This window comes from Streptopelia decaocto (genome assembly GCF_964273445.1).
Source record: "Streptopelia decaocto genome assembly, chromosome: Z".
Taxonomy (NCBI): domain Eukaryota; kingdom Metazoa; phylum Chordata; class Aves; order Columbiformes; family Columbidae; genus Streptopelia; species Streptopelia decaocto.
The window spans coordinates 65,863,207-65,886,631 of NC_138657.1; the positions used below are offsets into that span (position 1 = coordinate 65,863,207).

The 23,425-nt window shown below is 37.7% G+C and overlaps 1 protein-coding gene across 1 annotated transcript in view; it reads left to right on the top strand.

Moving 5' to 3' along the window:
* ARSB (arylsulfatase B) overlaps positions 1 to 12,057 on the top strand; it is a 68,344-nt gene extending 56,287 nt beyond the window's left edge. The window contains exons 7-8 of the mRNA XM_082074896.1: positions 10,695 to 10,823; positions 11,394 to 12,057. Coding sequence (XP_081931022.1) covers positions 10,695 to 10,823; positions 11,394 to 11,659 — 395 coding nt within the window. The 3' untranslated portion in view covers positions 11,660 to 12,057. The remainder of the gene's footprint in view (positions 1 to 10,694; positions 10,824 to 11,393) is intronic.
* The last annotated feature ends 11,368 nt before the right edge of the window (positions 12,058 to 23,425 follow it).

The following is a 23,425-nucleotide window of genomic DNA, read 5'->3' on the forward strand; positions in this document are numbered from 1 at the left end:
ATCACTTTAATTTGAGGATAATCTGGGGGGTGGTTAAGATGCATGTGTTGTTTGCACAAATTATTTCTTATAAAGTTTTCCTGGAAAACACACTGGGTCTACTGAATTGTATGGATGAAGGGGAATTTACCTTAATTTGTTTTATTAAGAGAAGTTGGTAGCATGAAAATTTGTTTGTTACTACTGATGCTTAACCAGTCTGAGCCAGAGCTCATTGGAATTAATAGAAAGGTTTCCATTAGTTTCAGTGTGTGTTTTTTTAAACCTTTACAGACCTCCTGCTGTTCCACAGTTGAGCATTAGTACAGTACAGTGAGGCTGCCAGTCTTGCAACTTTAGTGTGTCTGCATGTGGTAAGATTTGTAGGAGGCTGAAGACTGCTTTCACGAGGGTAATTTTTATGTGGAGTTCCATAGAGTTTAAGAAAGTCTGTGATTTTTTTACCTACTGCTTCTGCTATTGTAGCACAAAAACGGGCTAAGGTGATTGAAAGGAGTCTGCAGTGTCTGTTCATAGAGAAGTAATCACCTGTGATTTTTGAACTGCTTGGGTTTTCTTTCTATTTCTTTCTTTCTTTTCTATTTAATGGCCATCATGTAAGTAAATGTTTAAATCCTAAGAAAAGAGTCAAATGATTTGAAGAAGAACAGAAGCTGTGATGTGCAACACCTTTGATTTATTTTAATGGAAGCAGTAGGAGAATTATACCATTACCATATTTCTGACAACATATAGAAGCTGGTGAATACAATAGGGATTTATTGGATGACTAAAATAGTATGTTGATTTTAAAGACAATAATGAACATACTAGAAACTCGCTTTCTGTTTGGGTTTCACATATAAGTGGGTTTTGGTTCGCCAGTCCCAGACTTCTGTCTGGGGATCTCCTCTGTGGTTTTTATAGACTACTGATCAGATCACAAGAGGCAGGGAGGCATATGCATCACCTTAGTATTAAAATAATACCAGTTATTGTTTGTTCTAGTGGAAGTAGCCTGAGGTTTTGGCTTTTATTTGTTGTTTTTTTCCCCAGTGTTTTGTTCAGCTGTTAAGCAGAATTCTACGTGCAATATACAGACTTGTTCACTCTTCTCTAATAAAAACATTTTTACATAGCAAAGAGACTTTTAAAATCACTCATTATGTATTAGAGTATAATGTCAGAAGAATTAAAAAAAAAAAGAAAAAGAAAAAGAAGAAATTAAGCATCTAATTTAACCCCTTGAGACTTATCATTGCCAGGTGACACTACCTTTTGATTGAAAGACTCTTCCTGCAGTGACACTCTTCAGTTAGTTGAGAATCTGCATGCACAAGACTGAATTCTTTTAAATGCATTATCTTTTTTTTTTACTTTTTTTTTTTTTTGGCCAGTTTATTCCCTGAAGATACCTTACTGCAAGCAGCAGTTTCTGCAGTTCAGTAGTTTCTTGTCTTCTGGCTATGTGATGCAACCTTGTTGTGGCTGTGTTCCTTGCTCTGAGGGCATAACTGGCTGAATCCCCTGAAGGGTGCCTCTTGTCACACCTATAGCTCTGTATATGTATCTCCAGCCTCTCTTAGCAGAGATATGTCTAAAAACATGAGCAGGACTTTATTGCATCACTGTTTTAGTGACAATTGTGGCTTATGTGGTGCCTACTGACAAACTGAAATCTTCTGTATCACATGGGGGTAAGGACAGAGTTGGACCAAAATGATAGAATAAGATGGAAGTTTTCCGTGTAACATCTTCAGTGATTCAAAACAAAAAGCATATGATTGAATTTAAGGATGTAGCCAAGATTATATTTGTTCAGAGGGTGTAGTCTAGTCCAGTTGGAATCCAGCTGTTACTGACAAAAGCAGACAATTGATTTCCCAGGTAAACCATTTTATGTCTCATCCAATGTTTCAGCATGTTTGAGTTTTTCTTACTGTGGGTACGTGTTGTGTAGTAGTGCCATTCTGCATTGTAGATGATGGCTAGTCAGGTCAGGTAGAGACTGTAGCCACATTGAATGTACTAACAGCTACCAACATGATGTGGTTTCACTCAAGATACTTTATGAGGTCTGAGTAGTAAGCGCTTGAACTATTTGGCCTACGTGTTACATTGATATGTCCCCTGTCAATTAAAACAATAAGGTTTTGATTATTTGATTGCATTTGGCTCAGCGTCATACAAGATGGGAAGAACCTTGCTTAAATCATACAGGGGATGAAAGCAGCCTGGTCCCTCGAGTTCCCGAGAACATACAAATTTAATTATGCAGAATATACATCTAGCAGAGGATTTTAATTCATGGGGGATTGCACATGGCACCCAACTTTGTAAATAGTTTCTGAACCTTTCGTGTCATATTTTATTCTTTTGGCGATGGAGAGACCAGAACTACAGTCTTCCCATTACAAAGAGCTTTTTGCTTTGTTCACGAATCCTTTTCCAGTAATTCCTTGCTCTTAGTTTTATTTTTGACCAGTGCTGCTGTAATTCTGGAAAAGCGTCAGCTCGATCTGTCGTGATCCTGAGGTTTCACTCTTGGACAATTATGGGTGATGCTAGGCCATCATTTTATATGTGAATTTGGGATTGTTACTTCACACATGCATCACTTTACCTGCATCTATGTTAAATACCATTGCCCATTTTAGTGTCCACTCACCCAGTCTCATAAGGACCTTCTGTTGTTCTTTACAGTGAGCTTTAAATAACTTACCATCATCCACAGACTTTGTAATCTCACTGTTCAGTCCCTTTTCCAGATCGTTTGGAATATATTCAGTAGTATAGGTCCCAGCACAAATTCGTTTAGAAATCCAGTGGTGACCTGTCCGGTGGGAAATCAAAGCTTTTTATTGTTTCCAATTTTATAAGATGCTTTTCTATCCAGATGAGGATCCTTCCCCTTGTCCTATGGTTGCTCAGTTTCTTAACCCAGGTGGCCATGTGGTATGATAAGTAAACTTTTATTCTGTGTGGATCCTGTTATGTATTATTTAAATATTGGAGTGGAGTAACTAAATAAGTGATAGGGGATGTTGCATAGCCAGACAAAATTTAAACTGAAACAGAAGTCTTGAGAACTAGAGAGGTATTTTTAGTTACTAAGAGAACACCTACGGAATCCTTTTGTGCTGTACACATTGTAAACTGCAAGGTATCAAACCATTTAGGCATCTAGATAGTGTAATACGCACACACACTTGTGTTACAGGAAATGCTGATGGTATTACTGCTTTGGCTGAAAGGTCTTAAATGTATTTTACACCTGCAAAGCAGTAGCATTTGTTTATTATTTGCTTCAGACATGTTTCTAATTTGCACTGGAAAGAGTATGAGCCATCTAAAGTCTTAATTCAACCTGGGTTTTGTGACTTTTCTTAATGTGTGCTTCTCAGTCTTTTCCATCAAGCAGATTGCAATTAGCTTGGAGCTTTCTGTGATTATATTCTCCCTGGCATATGGCTGACTCCGCTGCTACATTGTATTGTCATAAATAGAAGTTTAACTATAGAGAATACTGATATTTTTCACTTTTTCCTTTGGGAAATATACTGCAAAAGGTGGATAACTTCTAGCATCCTTGTTTTGCAGATGAAGAAACAAAAGTAGAAGCTTCATTTGCTTCTGTTGTCTGTAAGGGGCACTGATTATATGTAACTACTTATTAAAGAATGTTTTGTTACTGTGTAGGATATTGGAGAATTGTAGAGGCATAGTCAATCTGACACTGACTTAGGATGTTTAGATTAACTCTTTGGGCAGGGTACTTTCTCCCAAATAAATAATAATTGATGTTATTTTGTCTTTCTCCAAAATTGCTCTCCAGTACCCAATGTTGCCTCCCTACACACTAGTATCATCAACCACAGTGTACAGAAATATGTCATGCTTCAGGCAATATTGTTTTGCACCCTTTAAATTTTGTGGTTGGGATTTCACTAAATGGCATGTTAGGGAGAACTATGTGCTTTTTGATCTCTTACCAACCAAGAAAATTTCTACTAATCACAGGTCATTTTCATCATCTTAATCACAGACTGAAGGCAGAATATTTTATTTTAGTTGTACTGTGTATTTATATCTCCACATGTTAGGTTTCTACCAATTGCTTGAGTTGGTCTCCTTGAAAGACAGAAGAGAAGGGTAATTGATTTATTAGATCTGTGCAAGTATCATATATCTATACTGACATAGAATATGTATTCCCCTATGCATTCCCTTTTTTAAACCTCAGCAAATTTATCATTTAGAGTGAGCTAAAGAAGTGGAGCCTTTCTTTAAGGAAAAAAAAACAAACCTTCAAATTGTACAATTTTATTTTTAACCTTCCAAATTTACACAATATGTGTGTTGACTATCCTTAAATCTTCTTTTACAAATTATGGTTATGTGGTACTTGAAAACTTGGCCTTGCGAAGTGGAAAACAAAAGACTGAAACAAATGCTGACAGATATGAATTTTCCACCATACTTACCAAGTACTGTGTTGCAGCGGCTTTTTGTTGTCATCTTTGCTTTTTTCTTAAATTTTGCTTGACCTAAGAGAATTTTTTTTTAGTATTTCATTGATTTAATATTAAATATTTCAGAGAGTATCAGTGAAACCTGTCAGGAACATCATAAGACTTAGAAAAATAAACAAGTTGGTTTTATAGACCCTGAACAGGAAGAGGAGTAAAGAAATTCTGATAAGACATCTAAAGCTGTAAAATGTAGTAAAACTGGATCAGCCCTTCATTTTTTTATTGTCATGTAGCATTGCAGGCATCAAAAGTTCACAGAGTTATTTTGGTGTACAGCAGCAGCAGAAGAATTGAAAAAAAAATTAGTTACTCAGAAAACAAATGGATTTTCAGACATTTTTGACTTTTTCATGGTGATCAGATAAATTAGTATATTTTATTTTAGGTACATTTCTGATATGTAACTAGGATAGTATGAGCCAAGGAACAAATGATCGATTCTCAAGCATACTTTGATCACCAGGGAAGAAATGTGAAAAAATGTTTCTTCCTGTTTTCCATCCACATAAATCATTGCCCAGTTGGATAGGCAAACTAATGAATTAAGCAGAAGGCTGTTGTAAGTCTATGCAAAAATACATAGGAAGACTTTTTTTTTTAGTCTGGAAGAACTACCCACCTAACCTAAATGATATATTAAATTAGGGGTACACATGGGATACTTAATGAGGTCAGAAGAGCTTTTTTGAAAGACTAGGAGGAAAAAAACAGGGCCAAGCACTATACATCATTTTTTTATGATCTTCCTATGCTTAGAAAGTGAAGTGAAATGAAAGAACAGATTGCTGGGCAAAGTAAGCAGTTTTGGTTTATCTTTTCTATTTACTTTGATTCAGGAGTTATTAATTACTTCTTGGGCCACACTGCTGGACTTAATATACCAAATAACTTCTTCAGTATGGCAGAACATGTCATCTTGTATCATTTCTGTAAATCGTAGGGGCTTTTTTAAAGATTTAAAATTGTAAGACTAAAGCAGGAAATAATGTAGGTATCGGATTCTTAATCACAGTAGTATAAGTCTGGTGTGAATCCTTTATTTCAATTACTTTTCTAACACAGGGACCAAAAGTGCACAGTATCCCATTTGGGGCCCAAAAAAGACCTATGTGGTAGCATAGTGCCCCAGTCTTTGCCACTTTAGATATTGATTTTGCTTTTCTTGACAGTTGCTGAATGTTATGTGTTTATTTCAACTTCACAAACTCTTCCCTAAACAGCAATAGCTTGTTCAGAGCACATTCTTTTGTGTATGCAGACTGGCTTTTTTCCTTCATGTTCGTTACTTTCCCTTTTGTTTTACATACGTTTGTGCATTACCAAGGCTTAACACATTGAAAGTTGGTTCACTTTTTAGAGAAATCCACATATTGCCTGGTCATCATTCAGGATGTTATTTATATTCTTATCCAGTAGTAAATTTTTCAATGTCCTGCCTGAAGACTATGTTATGGACAAAATGGCAATTAATTTTGCAAATGCAGCTCACATTTTTGACTGATGCTTTCTGAGCATCTTGCGTAGATTTTTCAGAGTTTACGATATTTGCCTTCTGAAAAATCAGGTCTCTTGAACTTATATAAGCGGTATTGAGAACTATTTAGGCTTTTATTAATACATCCTGGTTTGGAATATATATCTGTTTATAGAGACAATGTAAGATAATGGAAACAAAAGAACTAAGTTGAAGTTTTTTATAAAGGGCAAAGGGCCAGGCTTTTAAAGTGTTTAGAAAATAAACTGCTTTTGTGGGTAGTAGGAGTTTACCACCTCAATGTCTTTTAAAATGTGATCCTGAAACTGTTTTTCAGGCTGTTAAGACTAATGGTGGCCTTGAAATATGATATAAGCTTCAAAGTCACATCTGAAGGACTTTTTTCTATAGAGATATAAAAACTATTTGGATACTTTTTGGTGACCTACAACTCCAAACAGCACACTAAAATATTTAGATCAATTTGTTGTATCATTAAATATTTGAAAATAAATATCTGAATGAAATTTCACTCTTTTCTTAACTAATGAAAATCGTATAATTTCCCAAGAGACTACTTAAAAAGAAATATAGCAGCTGGTGAGGCTCCAAGTTGGGCTTCAGGAAACAGTGTTTTCTGTTTGAAAATAAGAAAATTCATGGCAAATGCTATGGGGTTTTTTTAAGGTAAAAACAAATCTTTAGTATTTCATTAGCCACTGATATACTTACACAAGAAAAAGCACCACATTTTTATTATATAAGTCTATAAGCAAAGTATGCAGGCATGTAAAGGCAGACTTGATTACACAGATCCATAGAAGGCATCTGTCCCCTGACTGCTGAATTAGTTCAAGGGGCTGTTGTTACCGTCTGGTCAACCATGATGGAAAAAAAGAAGGCAAACAACAACAACAACGAAACAGTCTAGAACAAATGCAGAGAAAAACTGCTAGGCTGCTATAAGAACAAACATTTTATCTTGTGAAGAAAACAATAAGAATGTGACTTCTTTAGTCTGCGAAATTGGAAAAGCGATCCCTGTGAAATTCTTATGGCGGAGGAGAACACTGATCAGGCATTTGCATTTCATCAGCACTAGCAAACCTGAACAATGAGAACAGAGATAGAAACTTATCAGCTGGGCTGAATGGAAGGAAGAAGTCAGGTAAATGCAGGGGAAGGAATATCTGAGCTTAAGGTGAAAGCCATATGATGGGAAGAAGAGACCTAATATCAAATAATACTGTTTTGTCTCTTACTTCTGTATCTGGTGCTTATATAAAGTAATAAAAGGGCAATCCTATAAATATACTATGTAAAGAGCATTCAAATGAGCACCAGTCTCTTTTCTGTGCCCGATATGTCTGATAAAATTTGACCTGTACTGTCTGGGAAGCAATGCATTTGTCTGAATAACAGACAGTACATTTCTTTGGCACAAGACAAGTGCTTGCAATGGGTGAGTTAACATGACTGAAAGAGTTCTGTTTATAATAACTGAACATGAGGGAATTTATCTTTTTCTCTTCAAGAAATTTTGCTGGAAGATAATATTCCACTAAACAACTTCACCTACAACCTCTGGCAGAAGCATTTCTTAGTTTTTTGTTACCTCCACCAAATAAGGGTTTAACTATTTCATCTTCTTGAATCTTATTTTAGGTCTCATGCATAGCATTCTAAATATATTTTGCAAAGTATATCTAAAAATACAATCTTTCATACTGTTTATTTGAAGTACTTTAAATATTTTATCTTGTGTAATACTATGGCTTCACAATCAGAAGCATCGTCTCCATGCTAAACCTTATAAACAGAAGTACATTCACATGAGATTTTGAGACGTCATGTTTAAAAAACATAGTTATGTTTTTTGATCTGTTGAATGTCTTTCATTGTGCTCTTTAAGAAAGCAAATGGTAAAGATGAGTATTCCCAGTAGCAAACAGTATGACAGAATAATATATGATATAATGATGTTGAAAAGTAAGCAATATTTATCTTTAAGCAGTTTTGTGTCTGCTATGGCTATCACATGGCTGTGTGGGGATTTATCTTCCAGAAGAGTTTCTTCTGAGACTATTTATGAAGCTTTGTGTGTTTTTATGTTTTGGTGTTTGGTTTGGGGGTTTTTTTGGTTCTGTTGGTTTGTTTGTTTGGTTTTGGGTTTTTTTGTTGGTTTGGTTTGGTTTTTTGTTGTTGTTTTGTTTTGTTCGGTTTTGGTCTTGTTTTTTTTACCATCAGCAACTGTGCTTCATAATCTAAGATGAGCTGAGTCCACCCCACTCTGTGTCTGCATACTCTAAACAGGTAGTCCTTTTTATCATAGAATCATTTTGGTTGGAAGACACCCTCTGGATCATTGAATCCAACCATAACCTAACTCTAGCACTAAACTATGTTCCTAAGAACCTCATCTGAACGCCTTTTAAACACCTCCAGGATGGTGACTCCACCACTTCCCTGGGCAGCCTGTTCCAGTGCCTGACAACCCTTTCCATGAAGAAGATTTCTCAATATCCAATCTAAACCTGCCCTGGCGCAACTCGAGGGCATTTCCTTTTGTCTTATCGCTTATCCGTTTCTGCCAGGCAGCTTTCCAGCCACTCTTCCCCAGCCTGTAGCACTGCCTGGGGTTGTTGTGACCCAAGTGCAGGACCCGGCACTTGGCCTTGTTAAAGCTTATACAATTGGACTCAGCCCAATGATCCCACTGGTCTGGACCCCCCTGTGTAGAACCTTCCTGCCCTCCAGCAGATCAACACTCCCACCCAACTTGGTGTCATCTGCAAACTTACTGAGGGTGCACTCAATCCCCTCATCCAGATCATTGATAAAGAGATTAAACAGAACTGGCCCCAACACTGAGCCCTGGGGAACACCACTTGTGACCGGCTGCCAATTGGATTTGGCTCCGTTCACCACAACTCTTTGGGCCCAACCATCCAGCCCGTTCTTTACCCAGCGAAAAGTACACCTATCCATGCCATGAGCTGCCAGCTTGTCTAGGAGAATGCTGTGGATTATGGTGTCAGAGGCTTTACTGAAGTCCAGGTAAACAACATCCACAGCCTTTCCCTCATCTACTATTTGGGTCGCCTTGTCATAGAAGGAGATCAGGTCGTTTCAAGCAGGACCTGTCTTTTGTAAACCCATGCTGACTGGGCCTGATTACTTGGGTTTTTTTGTATGTGCTGTGTGATGTCACTCAGGACGATCTCTCCATGACCTTTCCCAGCACTGAGGTTATACTGGCAGATCTGTAGTTCCACACATCCTCCTTCCACCCTTCTTGTAGATGAGCATCACATTTGCCAACTTCCAGTCAACTAGGACCTCCCCAGTTAGCCAGGATTGCATATTTGTTCATCTATTATAGTCTTATTTATCTGGGAACATTATACAAGTCTGATGTAAACAGCAAAGTTGGGTATGCACAGAAAGTGCTTATTACAGAAAAACTGATTCAAAGTGCGAATCCCAGTAAAAAAATAGAAGCTTAGCAGAGCCTTCATAAAGAATAGAGAAATTATGCTCCAGCATTTCCTTTCCAAAATTTCTGTTACATTCTTCTGTCGGATGTATATTTGCTCACTGTGATGTACAGAATTTACTCTTTTTAGAAACCTCTAGTTCTGCTTCTAATATTGGATCTCACATGATCATTGCTCCTCTTGTGGATTCTCTTTTTCATTTCAGTGGCAAAAATCTGTCAGCTGTGTCTTTCAAATTCCCTAAATGAATAGAAAGTAATCTTTCGAAAGATGCTGGAAAATCAGCATTGGTTTCTCTCCACCTCTTGATGTCTTGTTTCTGGTCTGATTATAGAGTTGCTTTCTGGTTCTCTTTTGGTAAACAGGTATCAACTGATATAGTTAATATAAAACTCCTAGATTTTATGTCTTAAACTCCTATCTTGTTTATGAAAGCTGATATGCAAGATGGTTTGGATGCTCCTGGAGTGTTTGTCTGACTCCCTCTTGGTTTCAGTAGAGTTGGTCTGCTGATAATCCCTGGTGTATGCACATTAATTTTTTTCTAAGTTCCGTCCAATAAGGAGATTCAGGTTTCCTTTTGGGAGGGAATTTAGTTGTAGTTGTCACTTGGGAGTTTTCTGCAACATCTGGATATTGGGGCACGTCATATGTGAGTCTACCAAAGACAGCATGAAGACATACTTCACACTGTGTCATGCCATAGAAGTAACTCACCCACCAGCTGTGGATCTGTGTGAATGTAGCCAGCTCAGTCCAGAGAGACAGCTCTCTATGTGTGGATACAAGTCAGGACCTGAGGCTTGCTCCCTGGAGTGATATAAGAAAATTAACAGTAATAGCATTGATTCAGGAGATCCTTCAATCCTATATTCCTGACTGGCAAAAGATACAGGCACTTGTATGAGTTAATTTGGCAATTCTTATAATAAGCATTCTTTATATAGGTATATGAGATACACATAAAATATCTGTATACAATGTAAGTCGAGTTATTTGGACTCAGGTGTGACATTTTTCACTGGTAAACTTTTGGGGTGCAGTTCATTTTCTGAGTACAATATGTTTGGTGAATCAGAGCACAGAAATCCGCACATATATAAAAAATCATTTATCCAACACATTAAAATAAATGCTATGTTTTGGAACAGAATTCTGAAAATTGCTTCTTGGATATACAATGTACCTAACTTAGTTTATTCTTTCATTAAGGTCTTGGCATTGACAACAGGACATCTTTACCACAGAGCAACTCTTTTCCATGGGATGATACACTTTTCAATATATCCATGCATGCAGCAATCCGACATGGAAAATGGAAGTTACTAACTGGATATCCAGGTAATGAACTAACTCCTTTTTGTACCATGTTTCACCTCTTGCACCTGCCCCAAACACAGTTTAATTCTGTTCAATGTATTTTCATCTCTTTTAGTTATTTTGCTAACTTCTCAGGTTTTTTATCACATGCAAAAATCTAGAAGGGGAACTTCTAAAATCCAAACAATGTATTTTTTTAATTTTGCAAATATTTTGTATACAAATTACTCCCACAGTGGTGGAAAAACTGTCATAAAATCATAGAATATCTCAAGTTGGAAGGGACCTATAAGGGTCATAAAATCCAAGAAGAAAGTCCCTGAAATTACTTGATTTGAAATTAAGTGGCATGGAAGTTTGAATCTCCGTGGTGCAGCCTTTTTGCATAAATTGGACAACTGGACTCCTGTATAGGTAGCCCTGGACTGGGAAGGCTTGTCGTTGGCTAGAGTTAAAGAATGCAGCAACAGTAGCTTGACCAGTAGCTTGTTGAGGGATTTAGTGAATTCGTCAATTACCATGTAACTCTACTTCTCCACATTGTTGCTCCATATCTGAAAATTAACTCTTGGTCTGTTCCTGTTTCTTCAGGCTGCAGTCATTGGTTCCCACCACCGTCTTTGTTCAATGAGTCAAAGATTCAGTCACCTGATCCACCAACAAAGAGGCTTTGGCTATTTGATATTGTTCGTGATCCTGAAGAGAAAAATGATCTGTCTGAAAAATATCCTCATGTGGTGAAAAAACTGCTCTCACGGCTTCAGTATTATTATAAACGTTCAGTACCCGTGTTCTACCCTGATGAGGATCCCAGCTGTGATCCAGAAGCAACTGGGGCTTGGGGTCCTTGGGCATAGTGAAGAGCACTGCATCCCGTAAGACATCCCTGTAGCGGAGTTTGGTTTATGATCTCAGGGTCCTAGTCACATATTTCTTACCTTTTTTTGTTAAACAATTGCTAAATGTGAGCTCATTCATTGAGTAATTCACTATTTCTTACTCTTAAAATAAGCTGGGATTCTTATTTCAGTCTTTTCCCACTCTCTCCTTCCCAACAATTGAGTGTTAAAGGTTTGTAAAATTATAAATCTGTTGTTCAAATATTCTTTATCCAGATTATGCTTTTAATGCAGATGGTAAAATGTTGCCTCCCTCCTTGAAAGGGATTACTTTTCTTAAAAAGCTGCAATGAATCATGTCAGCAGAGACATCCAGAATGCATCCATCATGTGAAATAAACTGATTTTTGGTTTCATGTTTGTCTGGAAGACAAATTCTGTTGGAAGCTGTTACATATATGTAAAGAATAGAAAAAAAAATACAATAGTTGACGTAATATTTTTTGTCTTTAACCCACATCTCCATCCAGAAAAGAGAATAGATGGAAACCACCCAGAGTAACAAAAATAAAACCTCCCAGAATACCGCAAAATCCCTAATCCATGTTCACTGTTAATGTATCGAACTGAAGTAAAGAGTGGTGGGCAACTGGAGTGCAGGGCTGTCAAGAAGAGGGATCTTGACAGGCTGAAGAAACATGTAAACAAAGATCTAATGAAGTTAAAGGCAGAGTCCTGCACTTGGGGTAGAATAGCCCCATGCAGGAGTACATGCTGAGCTGTGCCTGAATAAAAAGCTTTTTTGTGGGGAAAAAAAGTCTAGGTGTCCTGCTCGACAACAAATAGAACAAGAGTTGCCATGTGCTCTCTTGGTGACGAAGACCAACCTTACGTTGGTCCATATAAGCAAGAATGTAGCCAGAACATGAGAAGAAACATTTATTCCCCTCTATTCAGTACTGGAGCATAACATCACATTTTGGTCTTCCCTGTACAAAAAAGTATTGGCAAATTAGAATGAGTCAAGTGGAGTGCCATGAAGAGCATGGGGAGGAGAACAAGGGGAGGCTAAACAAATGGGTTAGTTTATGCTAGAGAAGAAAAGAGAAAGTGGAAATTGCTATCTTCAGCTACCTACTGTGATGGCATAGACAAAATGAAGCCAGACTCTTCTCAGAGGTGCACAAAGACAAGAAGCACACCAGAACTCATAGAGTTACAGTTCGATATAAGAAAAAAAAAAAAAAATCACACCACGAGGTTAGTCAAATAGGGGAAATGCAAGGCTATGGCATCCCTGTCCTTGGAGATGTTCAAGAGACTGAGCAATGTGATCTAATCCTGAAGTTGGATCTAACTTGAAGTTGGCCCTGTTTTGGTGGTAGTGGTGAGGAACGACCAGCTGACCTCCAAAGGGCCCTTTCTGCATGAATAACTCTGTGATTCTATGATGAACAAAACTTTACTTTTATTGCCTGCTTATATAGCATGTACCCATTCTTCTTAGATTTTGTTTCTTTATTACCATAGTGGAGATTGTTTTCATCCTGAAGTGGGCTCTGAGCCATGAAGAAACTAGGCCAAGCAACATTTCTCAGTTACTCATCAAATTGATGTAAGATCAACCCACCAGCTCTCTTGATGTCTCAAACCTCTGGAGTTTGGCCAGAGTTCTGGGGGTCCTTAGCCAAGTTCTCAGGCTGCAGAGGTCTAGCTGTCATCCTCTCCAGAAAGCAGAGATGTAACTGCTTATTTTCTGGCTCCAGGACCAACTCGTATAAGTTGCACTAAAGTTTGGCACACCTTTTCTCAATTTTCCTTCAGGAGACTTGTGCTAATTGTTAGCAAACAGATTCAAAGATACAGATTTGACAGAATTTGTGCATTTTTTTAAATAGATAAAGCATGGAAAAGATGAAATTAGGAAAACTGAAAATGCATATAAAAATGAACAGAACTTCCTGCTCTCTGATACAACTGATTCTCCATTACACTTTCTGAAATCTAGCTTGCCTTTTCCACCTTTGATGTTTTCCTGTAAGTAGAAGTGAAACCAAAGCTTTCCAGAAGTCTGTTCAGCTGTTCTTCCCAAAGGGCCTTATGTTTGTCTCTCTCCTTTGTCACTTCTGCTCCTTTATGTCAGTGTTTTTTCAATTCTATTTCATTCACTCTCTTCACCCTTGAAAATAGGGAGGGAAGAAAAATGGTTTGAGAGGAGAAAATTCTCTTGTAGCAGGCAAATGTAAATTCTCTGTGATTTTGCTGGATATGTTTTGGAACCCCGTTTCAGACCAAGGTTCAATAGCCTTCTCCATTCATCCATCAGTGGCTGAAAGCAGATGGTTGCAGCAAGGTAAGACCGAGACAAGCATATGTGATAAGATCTTCAGATTGTCCCTCACCTTCTGAACTATCATTCAGAGCCTCAGAGATTTTATTTCTATATATTTAGTTGCCTTCCGTGATTTTTTTTAATCTTCCGTGAGGTTGCACAACCTTTCCACTGGGGTCCTTGGGCACAGCGCACAGCCTTGCAATACCCTGTAAACTGTTGGTATTCACACAGTCACATGTTTCCACATCTTAATTAGACACTATGTGAAGAGTCATCTGTTTGTTTATGACCTGCTTCTAGGTAATTGGAATTTTCACTGGTAAAATGCTGTGACAGATGCTTTTACTAAACTACATTTAGCAACTTCCATATGAACCAATATCTTCATCAAAAATAACATGTTCTGCAGAGGTTGCCTCCAAACTGATACCTGATCTTATCTCCTACCTTTTCACGAAAAACGTTTACGCTTTGCTTTTTATCTTGTGTGATTCAACTCCTGCTCAGATTTCAGCTAATGCTCAGCTCTTGCAAAGGCCTGATGTGTGTTGGGAGCAGCACCTTTAAGTAAAAGTGAGAGCAACATGTAGACAGCCCACAGGAAGGGCTACAGGTCATTATGCAGCCGTTATCACCTGCAGCTTGCTGTCTCCTGCAGCCGTAATCCTTGCACATTCATTGTCTGGCAGTTCCCTCAGAATCCACTAACTAATGGAAATGTTGTGGACCAAACTTCCAATCTGGAAGATATAAATATGTCAGCTTACCCAAAAAGCTTATGAAGCATATCCAACAGCAGCTGGACTACTGAGGCTGTTGTGCTTCCTGGTGTAATATAGGGGAGGCCGGCACTGTGATGGAGGAGAAAGGACAAGTAACATCATCGGCCAGGTAAGTATTTTGCATATAGGTGCATGACTTGCAAGTTATGAATTAGACAACTTGTGAGTTAGAAACCTCATGAATTATGGTATGAGTTAGTGAGAATTCATGTTAGACTAGTCTGTATAAAGCAGATTGAGCACTTCTTTGATGTATGTGTTTTATTTCCTAATGAGCTCATAATTTACAGATAACGTTGTCCTGTAAATTTGAGAGATCCAAACAGACTGTGACAATCTTGGCTTCACAGCACAGCAGTGTTTCACTTTTGAGCTTTTGAAGATTCTCTGTGATAACTGATGCTCGGGTTCTGTTATTTGCAGACCACAGCAAGGGATGGAAAACATAAGCAACAAAAACTTCTTATAAGCTATTGCATCACCTTGACAAAGCTTGCATCTTCTTTCAGTAACTCTAGAAAAACCTTTATTGCAATTCCCTTTCCTAACTATTGCAGTTTATTATATAGCAATATAATGATTTATACTAGTTTATAAGTTATCTGTTTAGTACTGCAACTTTAAATTTCATATCTTAATTTTCTATAGCATGCAGTTAGTAATGTGGTTTGGAACCTGGGATTCTGAAAGAATAAGGTGTCAAATCACCTTGTGCAACTTTTAGAGGTACTCTTCCTGTATGTTATACATTAATGATACAAGCTGGCCTTCAAATGCCTTTTTGAAGTAAATCATCCAAATATCAGAGGTTCCATCTGTTTAGTACTCCATTTCTCGTTTGTTCAGAATGTATTATTTAATTTATTCTTGCAATTAAAATGCAGATGGAGAAGATGACAGCCATTCCCCAGTATAATAAGCAACTATATCCAAAGAATTCACATCAATCTCACTCTTGAAAGAGTTAGCTGTTTTTTCTTAGTGTGTATTTATTTAGCGCTCTGTCTACACAGGCAGACATGTAAGACTCGAAAGCTAACTGTTCTCAGTCAATACCCACATATAACATTTTCGTTTATAGTAGCAATTACAGGATGTGGTTGCCACAATAACAAGGAACTGGACTTGGGGGGCGGGGAGAATTTCTGTCCTACATTCCTGTGAGTCATTCAGCATTCTGCTCTCATATTACATGAGGAAAGATGTTGGCTTACCTACAGAAGTGGGAACTTCTGTTAATGATATTTTTTTACAGGTACTGTTCTTTTTATGGTGATATCCAGTTTCACAGAAAAGAAAGAAACATCAGCTAAATTGTAAAAGCTTAAGTAATTAGTGTGTTTGAGTCTCTTATCCATGTCAGCTTCTTGGCTAAAGTTAGAAAAGATTAAAGAACATCTAATTTTAATTTCAGAGGTAAGCAGAGCTTTTAAATGTTCTCTTTTCTCTATGTCCTGAAATCTGCAGTTTAATATCTTGCTGATATTCTAGTTCATATAATTAATCTACTAGGAAGAGACTGTGGCATGTCACTTTCTTCTGTAGGTATCAAATTCACCCTCTGTTTCCTCTTGTATTTTAAAACTCAAAGATTAATTATTTTCTTAGGTACAGTACACATAAATATTTATTTTGTTTCCTAATTATTTTGCATTGGTGGTCCTTCATAAAATATTTTAATTGAACTGAGTTTGGGAAAAAAAACATCTGGCTGACACATTTAGGTTGGCATCTGCAAAGAGTTGTATACTGTTCAGTTGTTTCAAATTGGGAAATACAGAATTCTTTATATGTTTTGTGGTTACTTGAGTAACATTCAAAAATGCAAGCATTTTGAACTCTCTAAATAAAACTTCATTTCATCCTTTTCCAAGTTAAGATTAATTCTTAATCTAGCAAACATCTGAGCATTTTGAATTTGCAAGTCTTCATTTTTATATTGCAGAAATTATTTAAGCTTCAGAAAAGTAATTGAGTCTAGGAAGAATGCTCACACTGGCTACTTATTTTGCAAATTTACAAAAATGTGCACACAAATAAGGGATGATTTTATGAGCAAAACAGAATATCTGGACCTGTTCTTGAGCCATAGGTCCTATATTTACTGTGAAAATAGTTTGTCCAGTTTTTCCTAAAGTGGATAAATGGGTCTTGGATGTAACTCTCAGTTTAATCCTCTTCAAAATCTCTGAACAGAAAAACACGGAGTTTAAACCCTTGTGGTCTGTGTTGATTTGAAACTCCATGAGCAGTCCCAGTTGGCCTCTGTGAACTTGCCTCTCATTCTTAATTTCTGACAAAGTGATTTAATGGAAGTGAGACTACTAGGGATGTTCCCAAACCTCTTCCACATTTTCTTTAAGAAACCGTAAATGAGCTTGAGGTTACACAGAGAATGCTATTAGACCTGTGTCATCCTGTTGCTGACTTACCAAAGAGTCCGGATGGAGGGGGTGATAGTGACAGAGCCACTGATACAGCATGTGTGACGGAGTCTGGCACACGAGTGCATGTAGTCTCTATGTGTAGCCATGTTTGTAATTGCAGGGCCAGGGAAACCCAAATGAGAAATAGGCAAGTGAATCACAAAATGCAGAAGTCAAACAGTCTAAATGAAAGCAAGCTTGACAAAGAAAAAAATATATGATGCCAAGCAATACATGGTGATCCAGAATGTAACCATAGGTGTGTCCTGTGCTTAGCCTAGGAACACCAAACCATTTCCAAGACACAGCAGTTGTCAAGCAAGAATTAGTTTTCCTGCATACCTGCTCCTTTGGCAGCCCACAATAGGCCCCCTTCCAACTGGACCCCGTGACTGTGTCTCTCATAACATTAACCTTAGCTCTGATGTGATGGAGGGGTCAGAGGACCCTTTCGACAGCCAGGTCCTTCCCTTGGCAGCCCCGCCCTCAGTGGACCCATAGGTTTCATCTCTAGCTATAAATAAGCTGAAGTTTGTAATGGGAAAATAGTGCTTTTGCTAAGAGAAGGGAAAAACCCCCATCAATTCTGAGTAGGTTTTTAAGCAGTTTTTTTGCTAGCAGGTTTCCAACTGAGTGTTTTAACTCTTTTAGCTTGCTGTCTGTCAGCACAGGCAGTGGACTTGGTTCATTTTCAAGTGGGGTTGTTATGTGGGAAGATCCTGGTTAAATATCAGTGTAGAGAATTTTCTGGGGTCCCAAGCTGCTTTTCCTGATTCCAGTGCTCTCACATGTCTTCTTCCAGTGCCGTACTGTGCGTGTATGAGCTCATCTACATCAAGCAGAACTGCCGCAAGGAACAGTAAAAACATTTTGGCACAGAGCAGGCAGAATGAGTCAACCATCCAACCACGGATGGGTTCAATGACGGCCCTTGTCATAATTGCATATCGTGGTTAGCAGAAGCAAAGAGGATGATGCATTAAGTTCTTGTTGCGTTAGTGTTCCCTCCTGAGAGTGTTATTTTTGTGGGGTGGAGTGGAGAGACATTGGAAATGTTGGTGATGTATCTGCTGCCAAGTTTCAAAACAGTGAGTACCGGCTGCCATCATCAAAGCAGCTCCTGTATGTTGATCCCATAATTCTGGCTAAACTCAATAGCAACAAAGGCAGCTATATTTTGTCTGCAGGACTATAGTTAGAAAAAAGTACAGTCAGAATCACTAGATTTGGATCTAAGGAATGCAGTGCTTATTTGGACGAGTCTTCAAAAACCACAACAAGGTACTACACCAAAGCCACAGTTCTGGGCTGCCAGATTCTGGCATTCAGGACAGTGATAAAATAAAAGAACTCTGTCTTGCTTTGTGCCATGCATTCTTGTGATTTCTTCAAGCAAACAAGTGTTTAGAATGCAGTGAATACACGTACGAACAAAGTAAGCTGTGTTTGGTATTCAGCAATTCTTGTTCAGTAGTTTTGGGCATAGAGCCTACGATAATGAATGGAAAACTTTGATCAGGACATCTGTGGCCTACCCAAATCATTTCATGGGATCTAAAGTTCTGCTGGGAACATCACTCGATGACCCTATTAACCAGGGATTTTGGAGCCTTTCTTCATTGTGTACATTCTCCCAGCACACTCATGAAGTAGGAGTCATCAATTTTTATTGGATAGAGAGCTCTAAAGCACTATATTCAAGGACATCTGAGCCCTTAAGTTACCCTTACATTTGTCCTGCCTCACTGGGAAAAAAATTTTAACAGGTCTCTCTGGACAATGAGAAGATGAATGTTGAGAGCATTAAGTCAGAAGCTTGACTTCACTTCTAGCAGACATATTTTTAGTTCCAGCTTGACTCTACCTACTGTAACAAATATATCTCTCTCTATATATATTCTCTTTAGATTACAGTCATGGCAATTCTGTGACTTCAAACTGTTTTCTTAGTGCTGCTGACCAGTGCAGGGTTATCCACTAAAACAGTCAGTTTCTGGAAGATCGTCATTCTTTTCCCTCTGCCCTGTGTATTAGTGGTAAGAGAAGCCTTTTAAAAAGTCTGTGAAAATCATAATAACTGCCATCCCAAGAACCACGAAAACTCTGCTACCCTGTAGGTGGCCCTTCTAGATGTACTGATTTTTCACTTTAATTCTTGTGCCCTTTGCTTTGTTTTCAAATACCCTGTTTTACAAGTCATACTTGATTGATAAAGCACTGTCTGAAGTAATCCCAAGGTGGCTATTAGTCTGGTCTGGTCACACCTCCTGCCCTAGCAGTGACATGTTGTAGAAACAAAGTCATTCTCCTGCCTTTTCAGCTCTGTTTTGACTTTACACTATAATGAAGAGAGCATGGTCATGGTATATTAAACAACTGGATAAGAGCAACATATACATTATCACTATTCTGCTTCTAGCTAAAGCCCTGACACTACTATAGTGGAGAAGCCTGGCTAAGAATTTACTCATAGTTTTCTTTTGCCATAAATTCAGCCTAAAAAAATGCAGAACAGCTGAAATGGCACAGTCTTTGGTTGAGTAAAAAATAGGCACATTTATAATATCAAAGAAGACTTATGAAAATATCCCAGTTGGACTTTGAAAAAAAGTAGGAGGGAACAGAGTGGAACAAATGCATTTCTGTTTATATTTGCCCTACAAAGTAGCCCACTCTGAAGAAACATTTATAGAAGTGAATGATTGAGAGTTTGTCTGTTATAATTTCTTGTTAACACCAGGATTTTTTGGGGAATTATTTCTGCCTACATTACACAGGGATTTAATGTATACTGTTTTACATGGAGAATTTCTTATAATTCACCCTTTTTCTGTATTTACTTTGTAATAAATAAAAGGCCAATGTATAGTAAAAAAGGGCTAAAATAAAAATTCTTCTGCTTCTAGCATATGAAGAGCATTTTTTGTACAAAAAGGAAGATTTTCTATGCAGATGTTTATTGCATTCATAGCAGTAAATAAAATTGCAAGAAGCCACCTTTCTAACTGTAAAGACTGAGTGTAGGGTTAAAAGGCAAGTTTAGTTATTAACCCACAAACATTACTGAGGATTTTTGTACTATTCAATGAATTATGATTTTTATGTTTAACTTGTGACATATAATATCTATGAACCCAATCCAAACCCCAAATCCAAACAAAGCAAGCTTCTACTTTATCTAAGTTTGTTGTACTTCTAAATTTCATATTTTGGGTCTCTGGTTCTAAATACCAAGATGAAATTACTTAGCATGTTAGCATTTATTTTTTCAGAAGCAGTGATAATGCTGAGACCCTGCTATAACATCGTTTAACAGGCATTCCTCTTGTGTCTTATGTAAATGTATTTGTAACCATCATAAGCTGCTAGCAAAAGCCGACTTTTTAATAGAAGCCACTGTCCATACCTTCACTTAATGTGATTTAATGACATCTGCTTGAAGGCATGTTCAAATAAAGTAATGGCCTCTTTTTATATGTAAGTGCTGGTTTTACCCATAGTTTATTTTCATTGTGCTTTGCATAAATGTACTGCTGATGTGCATTAGCATGAAGGAAATCTTTTAGGAACACATGGCTTCATCCTAAACAATAGCCAAGCCATAAGAGACTATAATACACTGATAATCATCAAAACTGTAGATGTAGCAGAGATCTGGCATTGTTTAGCTCCATAACTCTCAGCTCAAAATGCACACACAACAGCAGCACGCTCGAAGTGTTGCTTCCTTCCGCTGCTGTCTTAGGAGGTGATTACCACATAGATGCCTTTGTATCATTAGAAAGTCAGAGTAATTCCACCCAAAACCATAGCTTCAAGTAAATGCAGTTTTCATGACAAATCTTTGCCCATGAGCTGCACTCAGAAGATTCTGAATTGATTAATGATTAATTAACATCCAGGTGTCTTAGTTGCCCATGTGACCGGAGGGAGAAGAGAGAATATTGTGAGAAACAGAGACAGGGCTGTGTCAAAAATGGTGCTTTTTGGGAAAACTTTTTTCAGGATATTGGTCACTCAACGTGAGTGCAGTCATGGTTTCAGCTTGTTTTATGACCTGGCCCCGTCCAGTTGTAGCATAGAATTAAGTATTCTCATTTATAATGTAAACTGAAATAATGTTCTCAGTTCAGGGAAAACGCTATGATTCTTGTTCAGCAATGAAGTTACATTTGTTGTGGAATCATGGGCCTATTTTGAACAGTAATCTGAAGATGTATTGTGCAAACAACTGTTATCCTATGTCAGCGTTGGACAAAGAGAAACTTACCTTCTCGGTTAATAACTATCTCAATTTTTTTATGCTATGCATATTACAAACACTCTATTATTGTTTAGTGCTATTTTAGTTTTGGCATTGTGTGTTTAAAATAAATGTTAATTAGATATTGCTCCAGAGAAAGATATCAAACATACACTTATTCATAGAACTTCAGATTCAAAACAGACTTGCTACTATTAGGAACTATTGTTAATAAAATTTACTGTCTTGAAAATGTTATAATCTCCATTTCCTCATCCTTCTGCTCAAGAACCTGGAGATGAAAGTTGTTTTTTCGTAACGATCAAATGATAACTATAAATCCCGCTGAGAAAAAATAAGTTAAAGATAGAATTTTCTTTTGACAGATCCATAATAAAGCCCATCCAGACAGAGAGCCCAGTAAATCTGGTGCATTTCTGTAGTTCTAAAACAGACCCGTATTTAGCTTTACATGGCTGCTTAGAAATCAAGTTCCAGAAAGCCCTAACAGTGGCTACTGTTCTTTCCCTTAGGGTCTGAACAAGGAAATCCAATGTTTTCTGGTCAGCAGTAGGAATTCCACTTTGTAATCTGACACTCTTCATTCCTCTCTCAAAGGCAGTAAACCAAAAAATTGAAGGCAGGACAGATTTTCAAATTGTGTAGCATTTGCAATCCTCACACACCTTTAATGATTTGTTGGCATGTACAAACTTAAAGCTTCATGACCTGGCCTTTATCTTGTCAGTTCCTGCTCTCATCACAGCATCTAGTTATGCACGTTTCACTGAGAATTTGCAATTTCAGCTCTATTGTTCCAAACTCTTGAGGAATGTGAAAAGTTATGGAAGAGTCAAGATTTTCCTGTTAGGAGGCTGATATAGCTCTGCTGTAGCCACCTGAATTATGCTAGTTTATACCAATAAGTATTATGCAGTTATTAGAAAGATATTAGTCCCTTTTTTCTACATTTTAAAAAATTTCTGGTCTCTAGCAAGCATGTGGCAGTGGCATGCTTCTGCATATTTATGTAGTGGTAACAACTGGATCTTTTCATGACTAGAATGAGTAACTCAGCTCCAGTCAGTCTGTAATTTCTTTCTGACAGGCTCGTTATTTCTTTGCCAATAATATGGTGATGGTTAAAGCCAGCTATACAATCTAAAAACAGACAATTTTTGTGAGCACAGTATGTCTATCCAAGTACGCTTCTGTCCTAACAGTGCACAAGCCTGCCCATCCAATGCCCACTGGCTGCATCAGTTGTAGAACATGGTTGTAACACACAGAATAGAGCAAGCACATTGCCATAAAGTTTTACTTACTGCTGTCATTTCTGTTTATTCATCTTTCTGTGGTGCTGTAAATGATGGATATGTATTTTTTCAGAAGTCATTGCAAAGTCTGTGGACTCCGGACTAAGAAGGTTATCCAGTTGCTTTGGCTGCTTGTTGTCATTTAGGATTTGTTCAAATTCATGCTGGTGTCAGCATGCCCTCTGACTTCATTGGAAGTTGTCAGTGCTATTTGAAAAAAATGAGACTATTTGCAATGAAAGACTTGTCAAGCATGACATGAGCTGCAAACTCAGTTGGAACTGTGTAAACTTCTGTAAGACTTGTTTGTAGTAGGAACAAATGTGGGAAGGAGAGTAGTAGTAGGAAATCTCTAGTTGCTGTTCTCTGTGCTTTCAATATTTGTGCTGCACTTCATCCACTTCTGTGACTGATCTGTTAGAGGTGCTTTTGAAGATATATTGATTTTTAGAACGTTTCTTAAAGCTGTGATATTTGCTGGACTTGCATAAGAAGTTCTGAGAAGTTCACTGCTGCAGATAGAGCAAATTTCTTGGGAAATCATAGTAGGGTTTGGTAAATTCTTGCATCTTGAGTTTGAGTGCATCCTTATAGTTGGCACCTTTGGCATATGATATGTAGCTTGGATCCATACCCAAATGGCAACAGAAACAATTCACGTAAATTAACAAAAGCCTGCATA